Source organism: Petaurus breviceps, unplaced genomic scaffold (genome assembly GCF_028583685.1).
Source record: "Petaurus breviceps papuanus isolate PSGF00001 unplaced genomic scaffold, PetGlider_PUasm1.0 456, whole genome shotgun sequence".
NCBI lineage: Eukaryota > Metazoa > Chordata > Mammalia > Diprotodontia > Petauridae > Petaurus > Petaurus breviceps.
Window position 1 is genome coordinate 543531 of NW_027186343.1, and position 22638 is coordinate 566168.

Consider the following 22638-nt stretch of genomic DNA (forward strand, 5'->3'; position numbering starts at 1 on the left):
CCTCCCCATCAGGCCTTTCCTCATCTCCCCCAGTGTCTCTAGCCCCAAGCCCCCCAGGCTACCATTTACTGACTTGGTAAAGAGCTTGTCTCCCCAGATCTGGACCCTCTTTCAGGGAAGAACTCTGGTTTTTCTCTGTATTCCAGGGCCCGGTGCCATTAAGAGCACATACTAGGTGCTTAAGTGTTCGTTGATGGATCACTTGCTATAACTTCATATATTTTTTGCGTATCTATTCTGTGCACATTCTACTCTTCCAGTAGAACGTTAGATCTTGAAGGACAAGTCCTGGTTCATTTTCATCCTTGTTCACCGAGGGCCTAAAAAGAGGACTTCATGCATAGTAGGTGCACAATAAATACACGTTGCAAAATGTGTTTAAATTGAATTGTTTGACTTCCTTTAGGGAGTGGGAGGGGACTGGGGCGGTGTTTCCATCCCTGATCTTATTGAGAAAATTTTTCTGTATTATAAATCATACTAGCCCTTAGTTATAGCTAGACACCTTTGATCCTTCATTGCTCTGCTTTTTAAGCACTTTTTAAAAACATGAATCAGTACTGTTCTTTGTCAAAGCCTTTTCCTGATGCTGTTGATATCATTGGGTTTTTTGCCTTTCTTATTAATGCCATTAATTATGTTAATGGTATTCCTCCCATTGAACCATGCTCTGACATATGTTATGAATCTGACTCTGGTCATAATGAATCATCTTCACATCTCTTGTAGCATCTTTGTTAATATTTTATTTAAAATTTTTGCTTCAATATACATGAGTGATGGCGGTCTATAATTCTCATTCTCTAACCTTCCCTAGGTGGGGTCCATATTTGTGTCAGACAATGAGTTTGCTAGAGGGATTTCTTTCTGTATATCTGAGAGCAGTTTATCTAGCATAGGGATTGTACTTTAAATGTTTGCTAGGATCCACTTAGTCTAAATCCATCTAGTCCAAGAGGTTTTTTGTGTCCTTTGGGTTCCATTTTCAGCCTGCTTACAGCTCTTTCTGAGATGAGACTTCTATTTCCTGGATTGTTCATTTGGATTTTTATATTTTTTAAGAAATTCAGTTTTGTTAGCATGTAATGGGATAGAGTAATTTCTGGTAACCTTCCTTTCTTCTCTTTTCATTACAAATTCCTTCTCATCTTTTCTTTTTTTTTTCCCCTGGGTAATTTGGTTTTCTTTTGTCCTTTCATTAATCACATTATCTAATGGCTTATTGATTTTGTTAGTCTTAAAAAAAACAGCTCTTTTTTGGTTTATCAGTTCAATATATCTGTTTTGGGATTGTTAATGTGTTCTCTTTGAACTGCTGTTCTATTCATTGTCTTCTCCATTTGTCTTTTGCTCAAAACTGTAAATTTTCCTCTAGCAATTGCTTTAGCTACATCCCATAAATTTGGGTATGTGGTCTCACTGTTATTCTCTCTAATTATTCATTCTGTGACTTGTTCTTTGATCTGCTTATTTGCCCTATTGTAATTTAGCCTTGATCTTTTATTTATTTTTTTCTTTATTGAAACAGAATTTCAGAGTAGATAGAGGGTGAGCCTTGGGGATAGCAAGGCCTAAGTTCAGGTGCTCTGACACATTCTAGCTGGGTAAACATGGATACATCTCTTATCCTCTCCATGCTCTAATGCATAAATTCTATAAGTTAAAGGTGAATTTCTGATGTTAGTGGGTGGAACTTTTACACTGGAAATTCCCTACACAAAGAAATCACCAGTCTGAACAAAAAAAAGGTGTCATTCAGTGTCTGTGGACCTAATATTATGTCTTTCCGTTATCTGTGATGCCTCTGCACCTCCCACAGCTTCCCTCCTTGTTTCCCTTAAGAGCCCCCATTTGTACTGTTGGCTTAGCTGAAGAAGCTGAATGAGTTTCATTGCAGCTCATCACATTAACTCTGTACATATTGTTACATGTAGTCTTTATACACGCCAAGTAATTGGATTCTGTCTTCAACTCCATTTTGCAATTTTTTCTGTGAACAATATTTGTCATCCAATATGGTTTATTTCTGTGGATGGCCATACCACCCTGCCAGATCTGCATGCAGTCAGCTCATTATTCACACAGAGGGGAACCTCTGAAGGACCTTGACATCCAAAGACAATAGCTTTTCTCTCATGGTGACATGTTTGAACATGTGTCTCTTTTTAGGCTTTATTAAAACTGATACTCAAGTCATTGAACAAAGTGATCTTCACGGTCACGTGGAATGTTATGTGATCTTGACCTATGCATGAGACCATGTCTTTGAGGTGTTCCTTTAAGGGTGTGTTTTTACTCTAGTGAAGTAAATGTTTATTTTTCATGAACAAAAATTGATTGGCCAACAATGGTCCCCAGCATTGCCCCAGTTAGTCATTGTCACTGCGAGTGAATTCAGATAGCGACTGTTTCTGTTTTGACCAGAGAGAGACTCTGAGGGTCCTCCTCTCCCAGATGGTTTTTTTTTCTTTTTTGACTAGGTAAAGAGGTCATTCTCTGCTTCATTTCTTACCTAGCCTTAAGCACCAAATGGGCCTTGCATCAGTCAAACTAAGATCTGGGGAAGACCTTAGCTTAAAAAGATCAAGGTCTCCCACTCCATCTCCAGTCTTCCTGATCTGTGTCTGGCCCCTGGCCCCAGATGGCTCTGGAGGAGAAGGTGAGGTTGGAGACTTTGCACTGTCTTCCTTCACTTAAGTCTAGTTCATCTGTATGTCATGGCATCACCTCCCTGATGTCATGATCCTTCTGGAGAATGAAGAATAAAGAAGAGACACTGTCTTTGAGTTGTTCCTTTAAGGGTAGGTTTTTACTCTTTTAAACCAAATGCTTATTTGTAATTAACAAAAAGATAGAGGAGGAGAAATTCAAGCCCTGGGGCCCTGCTCTCTTAATTGGTACTGTCGAGGCTTGGCAGTTAGGGGTTCCTGAGACCCCAAAATACAACACGCCAGTTCCTGCCAGATGAATTTGGCCCAAGCCTTCTCTTAGCCAAAATAAACAAAGTTTATTAAAGATTAGCCATACTGGCCAGACTCTTAAGGAGCCTAAAGATTTGTGAGTTTGTATTAGACAAGCGGGCCAGGACAATCTGGCTCAGACTAAGTCTGCTCTAGATTGAATTCTCAGGCCTGTCATGGAGGCAAGATGGATCTTAAATACAGAAAGATTGTGGGAGGGATCTAGGGGTGGTCTAGAGGAGGGGAGGAGGGGTTTGGGGAGGGTTTTGAGGAGGAGTCTGAGGAGATCTTTTTTTTTTTTTTTTTGCTTTTTGGAGGGCAATTGGGGTGACTTGCCCAAGGTCATACAGCTAGTTTTTGTGTTGAGTGTCTGAAGCCAGATTTGATCAGGTCCTCCTGACTCCAAGGCTGGTGCTCTATTCACTGTGCCACCTACCTGCCCCCAAGAATGACTTTTATATTTTTATTTCAAAGTTCATACTAAACCCTGGTCCTTGGATGAAAAGTGCTTGAAAGTCCTCTTCCATTATAGATCCATTTTTTCTTTTGTAGGATTGTACTCAGCTTCATAGGGTAAGTTATTCTTGCTTGTAAAGCCTCTATCTTTTGCCTTTTGGAATGTTCTGTTTCAAGATCCCCTCTCATTTAAATAAGAAGTTGCAAAGTCTTGTGTGATCCTTTAGAACTTGAACTGCATCTTGCTAATTACTTGGACTATTTTTTCCTTTGACCGAGGATTTTGTATTTGACCTTCCTAGGACTTTTCCTTTGGGGGTTTCTTTCAAGAGGGGGTCAGCAGCTTCTTTGTACAAGTTAAAGCATCAGCCCTCACCCATCTCAATGTTGGGTATTGAGGAAAAATAAATAAATCTAGGTTGCAGACTGTACTTGAACTATGTACCTGAGCAAGCACATTCTTATCATGGTCTTTTCAGAAGAAATGAATCAGTGCTTTTTCCAACTACAACTTTATTGCATTCACAGGGGCTTCTTTGTTATCTTAGAGGAGTGTAAGTATAGATATGTATGAATCCCCTTTTCAAAGGGGCCGTGCTTACAAATGTGGCTTCAATTAGATGGCAGTTTGGAATTGTAACAATACAAATGTCACATAAGACAATTCTACACCATAGAGCCTCCTAGTTTTCAGGCTTGACATAGAAACTCCTTGAGCTACCTAATCATTAAACATGCATTCAAAGCTTTCAAAAAAGATGTTTAGGGGTGGCCAGGTGGCACAGTGAGTAAAGCGCCGGCCCCAGAGTCAGGAGGACCTGAGTTTGGTTCCAGCCTCAGACACTTAACACCCACACACAAAAAAACTAGCCATGTAACCTTGGGCAAGTTACTTAACCCCAATTGCCCTCCAAAAGGCAAAAAAAAAAAGATGTTTTATTACCACTAATAATATTTAGCATTTAGATAGCATTTAAGATTTGTAAATCACTGTATATATATTAACTCAGTTTTGTTCCTCAAACAGTTCTGTGGGGTAGGTGCTTTTGTTATCATCTCCATTTTTATGCTTGAGGAAACTGAAACACAGAAGCTAGGTGACTTGCCCAGGGTCACACAGTTGTGTGTCACATCTTCCTTTCTCCAGGTTCTGTGCTTTATCCATTGCACCACCTGGTTGCCCCGATAATAGCTAGCATTTATATAGCAATTTAAGATTTGCAAAGCACTTTACAAATATCTTATCTTGTCCTCACAACAATATTATTATGCACATTTCATAGGTGAGAAAACTGAGCCTGATAGAAATTAAGTCACTTGCCAAGGATCACAGAGCCAGTAAGTTCCTGAGGCTGGATTTGAATTAATGTCTTCCCTGTGTCCTCTCTACCACCCAGCTGCCAGTTTAAAGCCCACTTATTTTCAGAAGCCAAAAAGAGTTTGACAAAGTTTGCAATTAAAGGGATCCCTAATAAAGTCACCAGAGAGTGGAATCTTCAGTGGAAAAAAACAAAAATTTGCCATCTGCAGTGACTTTTGTATATGTAATTAGGGCAATCGCCCCACAGGGTAAATCTTCCAGGTGGCAATGGGCATACCCACACCAAACTTGAACATGAGGTTTTACTGTTAATGTTCATGTTTTAGTAATGTATAGATAGCCAATCCAAATATATATCAACTCTTCCTAGTTAACTCTTTGATCATTTGAAAATATATTGTCTTATTCACTAAATTCAGCCTTGTGAAATAGGTCAATAAAAGTCAATTATGCCAGTGTTTTGTTTCTGTGTCCCCTTATTACATGAATAGAATTAATGGCCCAAATCTAAGCTCTGTGATATTCCTCTTTATAACTCAAATAGCATAGATTTACTGGAAAGGATCTGTCTATTTACAAGCTCCCAATGTAAAGGTTGCCATTTAAATTCTTTCACATTATTAGTTTATCTGCTTCTGAAGCCATCATTTTCCATTCTTCACCTGAATTTACATATGAAACCTCTCCACTTATTAATAGACAAGTAAAAAGTATGGCATGCCCTCTTCAGAGATGGGGCTGTTCTGTGTGAGCAGAGCAGTATTGAAATAGCTCAAAAGAAATGCAAGATATGCAAAATTAGAGAATCCACCCCAAATGTTCACGTGGACTATTGGTACCCAACCTGTGATAGAACATTCCGAGCTCATATTGTGATCAGCTGCAGTTGGGGCCCTGTAACTGGACGCTAACATAGTGATGTCATGTTGGTTGTCTTCAAGAATGGACAACCATACACAAAGTCATTGTTTTGTTAATTACTTCTCTTGGACTGTCTGTTCCCATGTTGTTTAAAATAGCTGATCAATCATATAAATTCAGTTAATTCAATCCAACAGCTGCGCAGGCCTGTAAGAAAGGCAGCTGAAGGAAACTGTTTCAACCTAGTCTTGCCTGAGTGTCTACTGACCATTTGTTTGACCGACTGTGCAGTTGGATTTAGTTAAAGACTACACTCTAAAGACTGGTGACTTGTGCTAGCCCCGTGGAAAACTGTTCCTGACTGGTGATCTGCCTTTGCGCCTAGATGATGCTTCTTGTAGATTTATACTTGGTAACGATAGATTCCTTTAATGTGTTCTTTGTTTTGGAGAAATAATCATATGTACGAATGAAAGAATTTCCTGTTTTTTATAGAATTTCAAGCAAAAATTTCAACGTGGGTGTCCTTCATCCCCATTCCAGATTGGCAGGTCTGCTATCTCATCTCTGACAGTTATCAAACAAAGGGTGATTATCCAGATGGTGGGAGAAGAAAGAGTGAAATAAGTGCAGGTTTTTATTGTATCTGTATTATTTGAAATTGTGAACTTTTTTCTTGAATGTAAAAGTGAGCTTTATAGGAAATCATACAAATTGATGCTTAATACTGTTGATTCCTTTTATTCTTGATAACAGACCGGATACGGGGTGGAGAAAAAGAGAAGAGTAAATGGTTACTCTAAGTCTACAAATTTGAGTGAATGGAAAAATAATAATGGCCAAAAAAACACTGCACTTACTATGCGCCAGACACTGCTAAATTCTTTATAATTATCTATATTGCAACTGTGAAATCACCTTCTCTCTCACTGCCGCTTCATCCCACGTCTGGGCTGTTACAAAGTTCTCTGGATTCCACCTCTAAGACGCATCTTGCACCACCCTTTCTTCAGTCACAGAGAGGCCTTTGTCACCGCTCAACTGAAACCTCACAGCTCCTTCCTAGTGGGTCTCTTTTCTCCCTCTCCAGTCGTCCTCTCCATCACTGCCAACACAGTCTTCCCAATGCACGGGTCTAAATGTTCATCTCTGCTCCAAAGTCTTATTGGTTCCTTGGAGGAGATTTCTGCCATTCCACAAGCTGGCCTCTGCCCACCTTCCCAGATTTATCTTGTGTGTCAATTCCCAGAGTGCCCTCTGTCCTCCAGAGTACTCCCATCTCCTTGGCTGCTTCCTGAGTTTGGAATACACTTCTTCATCCCCACTTTGCAAAATCTCCATGTTCATTCCCAGCTCTGCTCAGCCTGAAGCCTTTCTTGGTCTCCTTCAGGCTCTTTCCCTTTCCAAATTTCCAAAATGCATTTCTGTATGTGCGTGTGTGTGTGTGTGTGTATGTCTGTGTGTACACAATATACATTGTATCCCTCCAGTAGAGTGGAAGTTCTTTGAGGGAAGGGACTGTGTTGCATGTTTGTCTTAATGTCTCTAGTGTCTTGGAGTGTCTGGCAGGTACAGAGATCTCAAATAAGTTAGTTAATGACAGTGAAGCGCTCTGCAGACGTTCAAGGGCTGTTTAAATGCTAGTTATTATTAATCATTGTTATGGTTAATGTTATCCTTCCAGCTTCCAAGTCTTCTAATGGACCACTCCTGAGCTCAAATGATGTTTCTAGAACCATATTGGGGCTCTCTGATAAGTGTTTAACAATCAGCTGGGGTGGGGGGGCGGTGTTTACACACAGTTAAGTTTACTCTTGATTATTAATGTGCTCTGAAGGCTGGGTGATCCACCAAACTAAATCAAGCCCGGAGGCATAGCATTTGTATATCTGAGGTGTAAGTACTGGCCCTTGAAAATTTAACAAGAGTTCCCCTCATGGTGGCACACAGTGTTTGTTGAATACAATTTGACTTGGTAGAACAAAATCTAGTCCAAAAGAATAAGGGTTTCTCCTGCATATGTTAAAGTCAGTTCAGTGACCCTCTGATTATTTATCAAAAGAAAGGCATAAAACAGACAGACATAAGCTTCCCAGAGTTCTTTGGCACTGTCCTGGGGAATGCCCTGGGCCAGGCTCGTGAGGGCCTCCAAGTACTGTGCTTGCCAGGGATATTGTGCTGTCTCCATTAAGCCACTTCAGTGACATCCCCGCTTACTCCAGATATCAGCCCAACAGGGCAGACAGGAACAATTTAGGGGCTGCCAAATGTCTGCATGCAGTTGGATGACCAGTCCAGAGAGTGAGCATGTTGGCTCCTGTGTCTGAGAGCAGCACTGCCTATAGACACTGATGTCAGCCTAGAAGAAGATGGGACAGGTACATTTGGGGAATTGTCTAGTGCACAAAAAGCCGTCTTTTCAATGCAGACATCTCCAAGCCAAGCTCCATATTTAAGAATGTTGAAATACCACATTCTGAAGAACAAAATTGTGGTTGGAATTGGAGAGCTGCATGAGTGGAAGGTGGCAGAAGGGGGCAGCACCATTTTTCCACTGATGACCTAAGTGAGAAGAGTGATGGAAGAGGATGAGGGCCAATTGTGTAGCAAGAACAAAGGGTAAAGGTCAGCCATTCTAGGTGCTGCCCTAGGACCCATGAAATGGCAAAAAGTCCTAGAGAAAGACCATTGGCCTATGAGGCAGACCTTTTGTGGAGGATCTCTAAGATAAAAGAGACAGATACCGTGTTTCCCCGATAATAAGACCTATCCCGAAAATAAGCCCTCCCCTTACTGTGTAAGATTCCTCTAAAATAAACCCTCCCCTGAAAATAAGCCCTATTGAGATTGCTACTGTAGTGAAGGTGATCCCCTGCGCTACACGCTACATTACGGTACCCTCTGTATGCACCATTCCCCCCCCACCCCCCGGGTGAAACGCACGCCGCGCTCCGAGCTGCATCCAATCAGAGCTGCAGCAGTGAGAGCGTCATCCTGTTCTTCCCCAGTGATTTGCTTATTGAATAAAGGTACATTTTTTTGTTTACATTTACCTGTTTATTAAAATTGCTGTCAATGTTCATTAAAATAAGCCCTCCCCTGAAAATAAGCCCTCTGGTGTTTTTCTGTCCAAAAAATTAATAAGACAGTGTCTTATTATCAGGGAAACACGGTATAATATTTCTTTACTGCAAACAAAGCTGGCTCTTGGTTTCAGTTCTGTGTTCTTTATGGTAAGAACTATGTTCTGTGTACATGGTAAGAACTAATCCCACAACCTCACGTTTTTTCCTGCTTTGTTCTCCAAAAGTATGGTATGTTTTGTCAAATGGATTCTCTGCGTGTATTGCTTAGAGAATTATTCCTCGTGTCTCCTTCCAAGACTAGAGATCTGGCCTTTAAGCCAGGAAGACGTCTGTACATCCTGGCTGTAGGACCCTGGCCAAGTCACCTAACTTCCCAATGACTTGGGCAGATCTCAAAGACTATAAGTTGCGGGAAAGGTGACAACTTGCTTTGGTGGAGGGAGTTTCCAGTTCCACATATCACACATACACATGTGCATGCATACACACATGTATGCATGTACTGTAAACATACACATATCATACAGATCCATGTAGCCGTGTATCAATCCAGTCCCTATCCTTGGTAAGATCCAGATGGGAAAATGTAAAGTTAGTTTGGGAGAGCAGATGGAGGAAGATATATGACCAAAATGATAGTAGGAAATTTGAAAAATTATAAATAAATAAAAAGTATTATGAGTGTACTTTGGAGGGAAGTAATTTGTAAGGAGTCCTGTAGTATCTGACCAGAATATAGGAGGTAGCTAAAGGCCAATTATTTGGATAAATTATTAAGCCCCAGATAGCTACCACTAAAAAGTATATTTTATTAAACAGTATAAGATTATATACTTGTAAAGGATAGTTATACTTGTAATATATAATATACTTATATATTTTATTATATACTTATGTATTTTATTATAATTATATTGTATTGTACTTATAAAGCTTTGTATGTAGCAGAAATAATAGATTAGCTAGCATGTGACAGTGAAGAAGCTGGTGAATTCATTTTTAGGCTCATAGTGGTTTTTGAATCTAGAGGTGCTCAAGCTCTCCTATCAGTGGCTCCCACCATTTAGCAGCAGATGTTCCCTAAGTGGGTGATTTTGTAGGGTCAGCAGCTACCCCAAAACTTCAGAATCCTAGTGAAATTTATTGAAGGACCTTTCTTTTAACATCCAGCTGAAGGTGGCCGCCTCCTCAGACCATGGGATCCTGGTGTGTCTGCAGGTCGGGTTTCACACCGCTTTATGTGGGTCACATGACTCCCGTGTTTTCAGTGCCATGCGTTCCCCTCAAAGATTGCACCCCTCCTTTTTCTTGCTATGCATAATGATCCGCACTTCTGCCTTTTAGTCATGCCTCCTTGGTGTAAGGTTCCCAGGGATTCTGTGTAACTGATTAGCCTACACGGGGATGGCAGGAATAGGATTGTATTGCTGATATTCCACGTCACTGTTGAAGGTCTCTACAAACTGAGGGGTTTGAAAACAACATTGCCTGTCATTCCAAAAAGCACAAAGTATCATAAAAAGCTCTTCCACAAGGACTCAAAATGAGAATTATTCACAAAGTCTGATTTTTAGAGACAAAGGATCTTAGGTCTGTAGATATGAAGAACAGCAGAAAAAATCAATAAACTGCCTAGGTCTGCAGGAAACAAAAAATCTGCAGTCAACATTAATTCTAAAATTCTATTTTCAAGCTAGCTGAGTTCCCTTGTCTCTAATTACTCAATTATTACCAAAGAAGCAACCTCAAGGCCTGTTTCTAGCTGAATAACAAGCAATGACAGCAGGTCCCTTCATCACAGGGATTGGAGCTCTTAGGATTTCACATGTTTGTACAAGATTGGATTTTCAAAGGGGGAGAGGCCATGCAATTATAACTCTCAAGGGGATGCCTCCATGCTCTTTTGTGTATGAATCTTCATTTAACACACAAAGGGGCATGGACACATTACTGTTGAAATAGGGATGGATTTTAGCAGGAGAGGGAGGTATGCAATTTTAACTGCCAAGGGGGAAATTCTGTTTCATAGCCAAAAGGGCAGGAGGTCATGGATACTCACATAGGCATGTATATGTTCATTTTGGGGGAGCAGTCTCCTTCATCTTCATAAAAGAAGGTTAGCAGTGCAGTGACAAAAATACTAAATAGCATATAGATCTTCATATACTATATAGGAAGAGGGAGCTGCAGAAACCACAAAACCAGATGTTGTAGGTGAGTCATGGCAGGTACTGACTGGCCGGCCTCAAAGATTCTTAACCTAAAGTTGTTTCCTGATTTACAAATCCTGTAACATTATGGCAGTGATTATGTGTAATGAAAAATTAACATTTGTACTGTAAACTGTGATGATGGTGTCATGTATCTAATTTCAAGATGTATCTTGCTTGAATTATGTGCTTAGATTGGGGGTCTAACAAGTGAAGGAGGTGATTCCTTGGGATTCCCATTGGGAGATGAGGTGTCAGGGGTATGGGAGTACAGAATAAATCAGTGCTAGCTGCATAGTACACAGCTTAGCACAAAATGCAGCGATTCCAAAGGGGCCAATGAGCATTTGAGGGCACTCGCCCAGGATCCTGATAACTCTCCTTCTCTTGTCTTCCCCCTTCACCTCTCCCCACATCCTTTGGGGGCAGGAGTCCCAAATAAGTAGGAATGTGTTTGATGTTTCAGGAGTCAGTCACTTTCAAGGATGTTTCTGTGGACTTTACACGGGAAGAGTGGGGACAGCTGGACCCTGCTCAGAAGAACTTATACAGAGATGTGATGCTGGAGAACTACAGGAACCTGGTGTCCTTGGGTAAGGAGGGCTGTCTCCAAGGACAGAGAATGTTCCCCCCTGGGGAGCTTTCTGTTCTCATTTTCTAAAGTCGGGTGGGAAAAGGGACCTGACTTTCTTAGCTGAGTTTTGGCCTGGCGTGCACAGAAGGGGTGTTAATATTTCAACACACATTTATTAAGCATCTAGTATGTACCGGGCCCCATTTGAAGTACTAGGGACTCAGAAAAAAAATCAAAAGTCATTCCCCAGGAGAAGTCAACATTCAATATATGGGTTTGAAACATATTCACTAGAAGTAAATGCAGTGGGGGTGACTAGGTGGCACAGTGAATAAAGCACCAGCCCTGGAGTCAGGAGGACCTGAGTTCAAATCTGGCCTCATATACTTGACACAATTACTAGCCATGTGACTTTGGTCAATTCATTAACCCCAATTGCCCTCCAAAAAGTAAAAAAAAAAGAAAATAAAGAAGTAAATGCAAGATAATAGGAGGTGTGGGAGAGGCCACCGGGGATACAAGAGGCAGTAGTGAGGGTTCTAGGACTTTAAGTGGTTTCCCAGAAGCCCCTGAATAGGTAATCATTTAAAATGGTACAGTACCTGCACAGTATGTCACAGAATCATGTAAGTCATGGATTTTGGAACTCTGAGCTCCCCTCAAGCACACCTGAAACTTTCAAGCTAGCAACGGTGTGTGTGTCCCCACAATGACCAAGTGTTTGAAAGATGTCTTGTTAAGGAAACCTTTTGTTCTTTTCCATTGGCATAATGGTGTGTCAGTAATATTGAGCCCAGGCCAACAAGTGGGGCCACACACAGACCCATTGGCCCTAAAAGAATGCTGAGTTCTTGCAGCACAGGCTCAGAAATGTAGAATCTCAAGGTTTTGATGTGGTTTCTCTCGTCCTTCAGCAGACACTGGTCACCAAAGCCCCCAAACTGCACAGGGATACATATGAGAGAATCAGTGTATCTGTGAGCATCCTTAGCTAGACTGACCCAACGCTTCCAGAAAAGAAACAGATTGTTCTAAGGGCAAAAAAGAAGGTTACCCATCTGGTGGGAGATAAATGGATCTCCATGACAGGAGGCCGAGAAGGTACAGTCAGAAAAGCTGTCCTTCCCCCCTACCTGACCTTCTGATCCCTCTGTGTTCTGGGATCTGGCCACCTCAGCCTGCTTTCAGCTCCTCATGCATAACATCCCCTTTCCCATCTCCATGCCCTTCTCTGGAGGGAATGCCCCATCCCCGCCTCTGCCTCTGCATTTTCCTGGCTTCCTTCACGGCTCACCACAAACCCTACCTTCTGCAGGAAGCTTTTCCCAGGCCTCCCAGCTACCAATGTCTTCCCTCTGGGAAAACCTGCTCTCTAGTCTGTATATATCTCATATATAACTAGTTGTGTACATGTTGTCTCCCCCTTTAGAATGTGAGCTCACTGAGGGCAGGGACTGTGCTTTTGCCTTTCTATCTCTGCTTAGCACGGTATTTGGCATATAGTAAGCACTTAATGACTCCTCAGTGACTGACTAGGAGAAGGAAGAAAGAACAGTTCCATGGATACTAGGGAGAAAAGAATATGGGGGAAGAGGTGACCATGAGCTACAGAGCAGGCCTGCACAGCCTGTAGCCCACTGGCTTGCCAAAGGATTTCAGCGGCACATGAAAAATATCCAGGATGTTTTCCTCTCCACAGGGTTCCACAGGTTGTGCAGGTCTGACCTAGAGGGTACAGGGTACAAGGACTTGACTAACAGTGATGAGATCATTGTAACCTGGAAGGAAGTTTCAGTATAGCTAGAAACCAGAATGCAAGGGGTTAAGAAGTGGAGACATTACGAAGTGGAGGGCTAGTCTAGACATCTAACCGTCTCTGTGACGTCTTCTGTGAAAGGGAGATGGCATCTTGAATGGGTAGTATGGCCAAGTGAAGGTTTCTCAAGGACCCAGGAGGCCTGAGGATGTTTTTGCTTCAGGAGGAAGGAGTCGGGGTGGGGAGAGGTGGAAGATGAAAATGAGAAGGATATGATTGACAGGACAAGCTTCCAGCAGAGATGGGAAACCGGGAAGTAGAGAGGTTAGCTTTGGCAAAGAGGAAACCCACTTCTTTCCCAGAAACTAAAGCAGAGGAAGAGAAAATGAGGGGTAACCTCATAGGGTTTTGAAGTTTGGCCTCAGGGAGAAGAGAGAGGCAAGAGACAAGAGTGTTTCTGTTCTGTGCTCCCAGGTGAAAAATCTTTGCTTTATACAACTGAAAATTGGCAACCTCGGTGGGGTCTGGGCCTAGACATTCCATATCCTCAGCCAATAAGCTACTACTAAGTGCTAATTCTGTGCCAGGCAATTTGCTAAGCCCCAACGATACAAAGGAAAGCAAAGACAAGGTCCCTGCCCCCCAGGAGGTCACAGTCTAATGGGGGAGACAACGTGCAAATAACAAGGGACACCCAACGTACACACTGAGGAGGGGAAAGGTAATCTCACAGGGAAGGCATTAGCGGGTTGGGGTGGAGTGAGGACCGGGACATATGTCCTGTGAAAGGAAGGACTTGAATTGAGTCTCAAAAGAAATCCAGGAAAAGTAAGAGGCATTTCAGGCCTAGGGGATAGTCAGTGCGAAGACCCAGGGAGGGGAAGTGTCATGTTCGAGGAACAGCAATTGACAGTGTGGCGGATGATGGAGTGTGTGGAGGGCATCCTCTTTCAAGGACTCATTGATACTTGAAGATGGTCCCTATTCTAGCAGGAAATGGATCAAGTGAAGTAATTATCTGATTCCCCAATGCATTCTTCAATCTTGTTTCATAGCAATGTCATTGAAAGCCTATTTCTAAGGTACTCTGTGCCACCCACTGCCCTCCCCTTCCTAATTTAGCCCTCTGCCCCAGAGCAGGTGGGATTGGGATTGCATGCTAGATGACCATGCTTCAGGCACTGTTTCCTTTTCTATGAGCAGGGCTTCAGGTTTTTAAGCCAGATGTGATCACCAGGTTGGAACGAGCAGAAGCACCGTGGACATTGGACAACAAAGTCTTCAGACCCTCCTGCCCAAGTAAGTGAAGGAAAACCACCAGGTGGGAGTTACCAGAACAACAGCTCTGCTGCTAAGTCAGGGGAAAGCGTTTCTGAAATCACAGACAAGAAGCATCCCTCAAAATCCTGCTTCTGTCCTCAGGCCTGTGGAGAAGGGCGGAAGGTGTCGGGCATCAGTGCTGGAATGACGCTGTCTCCAGCCTTTTCTTGTTTCTTCATCAATGACCTGAGACCCTTCATCCATCCTTTAACATGCAGCCATGTTCCTGACATCTCTCTCCATGTTCTCTCTAGTCCAAGGTTAAGAGGTGTCCTTTATTTTTTAGGCTAACCTTTCCATCTACACTCAGAATCCTAGTCCTTTCTGCTCCCTGAGGACATTATTCCCTTGAAAAACAGTACAATACAGTAGGAACAGCACTAGCTTTAGAGTCAGTCAGTCAACAAGCATTTATTAAGCACCAGGTACTTTGCTAAAGTGATGGGAACATAAAGAAAGGAAAAATCTTGATCTCTGCCCTAAAGAAGCTCACAGTCTAATGGGCAGAACAGCACTGAAGTGACTGATTCACAGGAGGTGATCAGCACAGAGAGCATCGGGTGGGATGGGGATGGTGTCTGGCAGAAGCGGGGGTTTGGGCTGGGACTTGAAGGAAGCCAGGAAGGAGAGATGAGGCTGGAGAGTTTCCAGGCATGTGGGAGGGTCAGCAAGAAGGCCAGTATTACTGGGGCATCAAAGTGGACATGGAGGGGAACAGGGGAAGAAGAGTGGAAAGAAAAATGTCAATTGTGAAGGGCTCTCAAAGCTGGAAAGGGGAGGCAAGGCCAATAGCCTATTCCGGGTGTCCAGGAGGGAAAAGATGAGGGCCTGCGTTTTAACCCCAAGGTGTCTTCCTAAATCCCTCTTGATACTTTGATATTTCCTGTTGTCCTTATCAAGAGGAAACACAAGACTTGGAGTCAGGAGAACCTGAGTTCCTACCTTTGTCCTTTGTCCTACCTTTGACACTAGCCCCGTAAGCCTGGACAAGTCACGTAAGTTCTGGGAGCTCCTTGAAAGCAGGGGCTGTCTTTCGCCTTTCTTTGTATTCTCGGTGCTTAGCACAGTTCCTGGTACAAAGTAGGTACTTACTACATGTTTGCTGATTGACTGACTGATGAATCTGGGCCTACGCTTCCTCATCTGTAAGACAGGGGATCAGCCTCTGTGTTCCATGCCAATTCTAAGTCCATGATCCCTTAGTCCATCAACTTACTCTCTAACACTAGGGACCTTCATTCAACCACTACCTTCCCACCTTTCTAGTTGACCTCTTCTCAATCTTTGTCCTTGTGGTATTCTATCATTTGGAAATTATTAAATCCTTAGTATGTATTACATCCCTTTAAATCTACAAATATTGTGTTGTGTTAAGCACATACTGTATACTGATACCTTCCAGAATGCAGCAGAAAGGGCAGTTCAGAAACCAGAGGTCTTATAGAATCCCCCCAAAAAATACAAATGCAGGGCTCTACACAGGAAGACTGGCTCCCTACCGCTGTTCTCACAGCAGGCCCCCAGGCTGCTTTAACTTGGGCTACGAGCCAGGGCCCTTTACAGCACCATTGTGTCAGGATTCTTCCAGAAGGCAGGGTGCCTGCCTTCATCTTTATACCCAGAGAATTTCTCCCCAGTCTGAATTCTTTAATGACTGAATAAAGCCAGTGCACTAGAGCATCTTCATTTTATTGGCAGGGTTTCTTGTTGATACTTCGCAGATGTTGATATTCACTGCCGGAGTAAGGTCCCATTGTTCACCATTCTTCACTGGTCCCATTAGCTCTTAATGAGTATCTGTTGAAATGTGAGGGCTTGCTTCTTCCTTCTTGGCACAAGAAAAGGGAGAGTATCTATGAGTGTATGCATACACACACACAGATATAAAGATATAATTTTTCTTCTCTTTTCAGATTGGGAAGTGAAGCCTGAGATCAAGGAGGCCTTTTCAAAACGGGGCATGGATATGGAAGAGTCATTGCCAGAAAAACTCAAGAGTGATGATCCCTGGGCTTGTCCCTTGGGACAAGTGTGGAACTATGATGGGAAGTTCAAGAAGCAACGCAGGGGCCAAGAGAGAGAGTCAAGGGAAGTAACAGTCATCCCCAAGAAAATACCCAGTGAGATGAGAAGCCAAGCAGGTAATAATCTGGGGAGGAATTTTGGACAAATGTCATTTCTTGTTGCACAGCAGAGTATTGCTACAAAAAGGAGTCTTCACCAATATGATACAGATGGAAATCGCTTTAAACAGTATTCAGAGCTAATTAAATATAATGGAATTTCCCCAGGGTTGAAGCCTTATAAGTATGAATACAGCAAAGCTTCCCACTCCAACTCACATATTGTTCAGTATAATAGAATCCCTCCTGTGGAGAGAATCTCTGATTTTGACAAATTCGGCAAAGCCTTCCAACAAAAGAAGCACCTTATTCAACCTCAGATAAATCATGCTGGACACAGAGTCTATAAATGTGATGAATGTGGAAAATTCTTCAGACAAAGCATGCACCTTATTCAGCACCAGAGAATTCACACTGGAGAGAAACCGTATCATTGTAATGAATGTGGAAAAGCCTTCAGGCAAAAGATTCACCTCATTCGGCACCAAACGCTACACAGTGAAGAGAAACCCTTTAAATGTCATCATTGCGGTAAATGCTTCAGTGATAGCTCATCCCTCAATGTGCATCAGAGAATTCACACTGCAGAAAAACCCTATCATTGTAATGAGTGCGGCAAAGCCTTCAGCCTCAGTCAGTACCTCATTCAACACCAGCAAATTCATACCACTGAGAAACGTTACAAATGTAGTGAGTGCGGCAAAGCCTTCAGCCTGAGTCAGTACCTTATTCGGCATCAGAAGATACATACTGGAGAGAAGCCTTACGAATGCAATGAATGTGGGCAAACCTTTACACAGCAGGGAAGTCTTACTCAGCATCAGAGAAGTCATGCTGGAGAGAAACCCTATAAATGTAACGAATGTGGAAAAGCATTTGGCCGGAGTCTGTATCTCACTCGACATCAGAGGATTCATACTGGGGAGAAGCCCCATATATGTGGTGAATGTGGAAAATCCTTTAATGATACTGCAGTCCTAGCTTTACATCAGAGAATTCATACTGGAGAGAAACCTTGTAAATGTAATGTTTGTGGAAAGGCCTTCCGCCACACAAACCAGGTTACTCAGCATCAGAGAATTCATACCGGAGAGAAACCTTACAAATGTAATGAGTGTGGGAAAGCTTTCACTCACTGTGCTGGCCTTACTCATCATCAGAGAATTCATACTGGAGAAAAGCCCTATAAATGTGATGAATGTGGAAAAGCATTCAAACAGAAAGTTTACCTAACACAGCACCAGAGAACTCATACTGGAGAGAAGCCCTATAAATGTGATGAATGTGGTAAGACCTTCAGGCAGTGCTCAGCGCTAATTTCTCATAAAAGAACTCATACTGGAGAGAAACCCTACACGTGTAGGGAATGTGGAAAGGCCTTCAGTCATAGCTGTAGCCTTACTCTGCATCAGAGAATTCACACTGGAGAGAAACCCTATAAATGTAATGAATGTGGCAAAGCATTTAGCCAAAATATATTCCTTACTAGACATCAGAGAACTCATACTGGGGAAAAACCCTTTAAATGTAGTGAATGTGGGAAAGTATTTAGCCAGAGTATGTCTCTTACCCGTCATCAGAAAACACATACCGGGGAGAAACCCTACAAATGTGATGAATGTGGGAAGGGCTTCATCCAGAAGATACAGTGTATTCAACATCAGAAAATTCATACTGGAGAGAAACCTTGAAAGTAGACCTCGTAAGAAAGGCTTCCAGTCGCTGCAGATGCATAAACACTCAACATCCAAGAATCCCTATTGAGATAGAAAAGTTATAAATGTAGTGAGTATTAGAAGGCCTTCAAGTGTAGTTTATTCCTCACCACAGCTTTCAAAATAGAAATTAACAGAGCGTTTAAAGCTTTAGTCATATTTGTCATTTATTGATCAACAGACCTGTATTAAGTACCCATTTTGTTCCCCGCACCGGAAATACAAATACAAAGAACGAAACCATCCCTGCTTTCAAGAAGCTTCCATTAAATAAAATTTAAGAGAACAATTTGGTAGATAAAACTGAGAGAGAAAAATAGTCTTCTCTTTCCTGCAATTCACCACTACCATCAAGTGATAGTTAATTTATACCCTCCTGAACAGGAAATGCATAGGGCTACAAGTCTAAAATAGGACCTCTGAGAAACGTGGACCTGTATGGCCTCTTGCAGATCTAAACCTAAGATCCTATTACCCATGTAACTGATAAAGAACACAGACAGCAGATTCAGGTGAATAACATACAACATGACTGCCATGACAGCCATGGGAGCTACACTAAAAGGTAGCTGAACTCAGATTAAACACGATATTCCCTCTTGGTTCCGGACTACCTCCGGACAATGCAGACTTCTCTTTGTTTGAGAGTCGGGAAACTCCAGGCGTGGAATGTTGCATGTGTTGTCCAACACAACCCTGGTTTAACTTTTCTTTCTTTGTTACAAGGGAGGGTTCTGGGAGGGTGGGGGGTGGGAAAAGGTAAATAAGGAAATCATGGTGCTGTAAAAGGGGCACAAATAGAGCAAAATAAAGCTTCCTAAAACACTCTGCTTTCTTGAAAATGAAAGGGGAGCCTACTGAAATTTTAGCATTTGTGTGAGGGAATAAATAAAATATATAGATAATAGAGAAGCCTTAAATAGATTAATTTTCCCTAAGGGAGATCTATGTCCAGCTCCGCAGCATATGAAACCCTTGTTCACACCCACTGTAGCTGGTAGATGTTGCTAGTACACATAGTCCCGCCTCTGTGAATCATCCTCAGGTTTTCTTGTGTTTTAGTCAGAGAAGTGAGGATAGGGACAGTGTAGACTTCAGCTGTGCTCTGGAAGAGCATCCCAGGGGTGGTAGTGATGTGGGAAGCAAAGTAAATGAGATGTGGAGCTGGCCTGCCTGAGCCCAACAGTTGTGGTGAGGGAAAGATGGGAATGAGTGTTTATAAAACACCTACTATATGCCAGCTACTGAATTAAGCACTTTACAAACATGATCTCATTTGATCCCCACAGCTCTGAGACATAATTATTATTTTATTGGACATTATTTATTACATATTATTTTTTAGATATTATTTATTAGACATTATTATCCCATTTTATAGTTGAGGAAACTGAGGCAGGGGAGTTAAGTCGCTTGCCCAGGGTCAGATAGCTAGTCAGTGTCTGAGGTCAGATTTGAACTCACACCCTGTGGTTTGGATGAGGAGGGGAAGGGGAAGTATTTAGCGTAGATTAGAAATTAGCTTTGCCCAACAGACCTGCACAGTCCAGATAACTTTCCAAACACTAGTGGAGGCTGTGTGAACCTACCGATTATCCTCAAGGAGCTGGGTCCAAGAAGTCAAACCTGTTCCAGAAGGCTGTGCTGGCAATGTGAAAACTCTACCATGGAGATGTCAGGGTCTGTTTTTAGGTGTGAAGTCTCTAGTCTATGCTCAGATCTCCCTTTATTACTCCAGACCTCTAGAAGATCTTGTACAGGGCCATGGTACAGCTTGGATCTGGGGTAGCCTAACCCTATTGTGGCCTAGGGATTGAGCCTGTGATTTCACTGGTAGAAGGAATTCACTCCCTCTACCAGTACAGCACATTGCCTTCCCTACAACTTAGAGTTGTCTAGGGAGCTGTGATGTTAGGTGACTTGCCCAGGGTCAGAGTTGGCAGTTAACCCCAAGCCTTCCTGAGTGACATCATTACTTCACTGCACTAAGCAACCTCTCTTGATTTGTACCGTTGTAAAATCATCCCAAAATACCAGGATTCAACCAATCAATGAATATATTTGCAGTTAATATGTAGGCTTAGAGTCCAAAATATGTCATCTTTTGTTAAGTAGCCCAAGATTTCAGAATAACACCCTCTACACACTCCTCCCTAATACAAATTTGCATTCCCTGAAAATCCAACAAGAATGACGCCCAACTCTATTGCCCGATGTTCCCAATTCTGGATTATCTGGGAAGGCTACATGATACCCAACAGATCATCTGTGAATATGGCAGTTTCCTCCTTTCAGAGTGATTTTGCCAGACTGACATGTCTCCCTGTAAGATTCACAAGCACAGTATTTAGACACTGCCAAAATACTTTGTGGTACAGACCTCCCATAACCAGGTGGCCTTGCCACTTACAATCATTCATAACACATAATTGCACAAAGTTTGTCTGGGTTCACACCTGCTTTCGTACTAGTAAAGGTTTGTCCTAAACCCCAGAAAAAATAAAAATGAGGAAAATGCAATTAAAATGAATAATTAAGATGGAATAGAAAATAATATTTATAAATAGCAAAGAAAGAAATCATCCCCACAGGTACACCTGTGTGGTATAATTTTGAAGGGGTTTGTCCTGATTCATGCAAATAACATAGAACTGAAAGAAATCATTCCCAGACAAGCCCACAACAGGATTACATAATCCTTTGAATCTACATGGTACCTCAGATTTGGAGTGCCACACTAAATGCTTGGGGCTCCCCAAGAGGCAATGCCCCTTCCCATCAGGCCTGTGTAGTCCAAAATAATTTGGTTACGGATGGAACACCAGGTTTGCTCCTTCACAGCGAGGCTCAGTCCTTCGCCACTCTTACTTATAGGTCATGTTCTTATTCTCTAAGAGGCATTGTCTACACCATTTCTTAAACTGTGAGTCTCCACCCGGGTTATGACCCATAGTCTAAGAAGCACTGAAGGAGTCTTAAGTGGAAAAAGTTCTAAGAGGCTCAGGTACCCAACTCTAGGCATTCCCCTTCTCTTCCAAGGACTCATCACTCCATAAAAAGACAAGTGTAAGAACATTTCCATCATCCCCCCACTGCTCTGAGAGCCGCTGCTTCTTGGGGCCAAGCTGTTCCCCTTTCCATAGCTGCCATATTGGACACCAAGAGGTTGAACTCCTGACTCTCCACACCTCATCCAGGAACTTGGAGTGTGGATACTCTTGCCCTCTCCCAGTTTCCTGCTGCCACCATTTCTCAGCGGCTCTGCCGCTGTCTCCATAGTAGTCATTTCTGGCAGCAGATGATCCTGAGGGGACTGTGCTTGATGCCTGTACTTCCTCACACCCCTCAGCCAAAGGCCACTCTCTGGTCTCCATATAACCCTCTGCCTCTGACTCTTTGTCTTCCCTTTTTTGGTTCCACCCACTCCCAACCTTTGCCAGATCTCTCTTTTGGACATCCAGGGTGCAGCTAATATCTAAAAAGTCACAAATTGCCAACATGCCAGGATTCAAGTCAATCAATAGAGATGTCCACTAATCAGGGACACACAAAAGTCCTAATCAAAGATCTCAGCTTTTCATCTTAAATTACGTATCTTCTACATAAGTGGCTCTCATGCTTTATTTTTTTTTTACCATCTCACAACTGAATAAAAGATGGAGAGAATTTGAGATCTCACTGTGCTTATTTGTTGAGCTTACACAAAAGCATTCATTTTTAAAATTTATTTTATTTATGTGGAACACAAGCCTTTTTTTTTACAACCAAATGTCTCCTATGCATATGTCAAGACCGTTCAGGTGAGGTAACAACAGAACTAGCCCTATTCAATGATCAGATATCAGGTGAGGAATAAAACAGGGAGATCCCCTCCTTTTCTTGCTTACAATATAGTATGACATAGGGAACATTCATCTAGTGACACCACAAGGGTCAAGATAGATGTGCATGCCCTATCACTTTAATAAAAGCAGTCATTTTTTGTTTCCTGACTTGCACATTCAATTCTGACCTGTTTTGAGATTAATGCAAACAAAAATAAAATTTATTTTGTGAATATTACATCACATTGTGCATACCAAGTAAGTAAAATTTACATTAAACAAAATTGTAAATTTCCTTTTAATCAATAGTAAAATTTTCTGGCACACCAAATAAAATTGGTTTAATAGCCTTCGAGAACCAGTGCTCTACATACAAAAGGTCTTTGCTTTTGCCTTGGCCAAATCTATCTGCACTGCAATCTGGATGGGGAC

General features: G+C 42.2%; 1 protein-coding gene across 2 annotated transcripts in view; it reads left to right on the forward strand.

The window, feature by feature from the left end:
* LOC138171694 (zinc finger protein 135-like) overlaps window positions 1-19288 on the forward strand; it is a 27819-nt gene extending 8531 nt beyond the window's left edge. For both annotated transcript variants that reach the window (XM_069101337.1, XM_069101338.1), the window contains exons 4-6: window positions 11361-11487; window positions 14428-14523; window positions 16458-19288. In XM_069101337.1, the coding sequence (XP_068957438.1) occupies window positions 11361-11487; window positions 14428-14523; window positions 16458-18358 (2124 nt within the window). In that variant the 3' untranslated portion in view covers window positions 18359-19288. The remainder of the gene's footprint in view (window positions 1-11360; window positions 11488-14427; window positions 14524-16457) is intronic.
* The last annotated feature ends 3350 nt before the right edge of the window (window positions 19289-22638 follow it).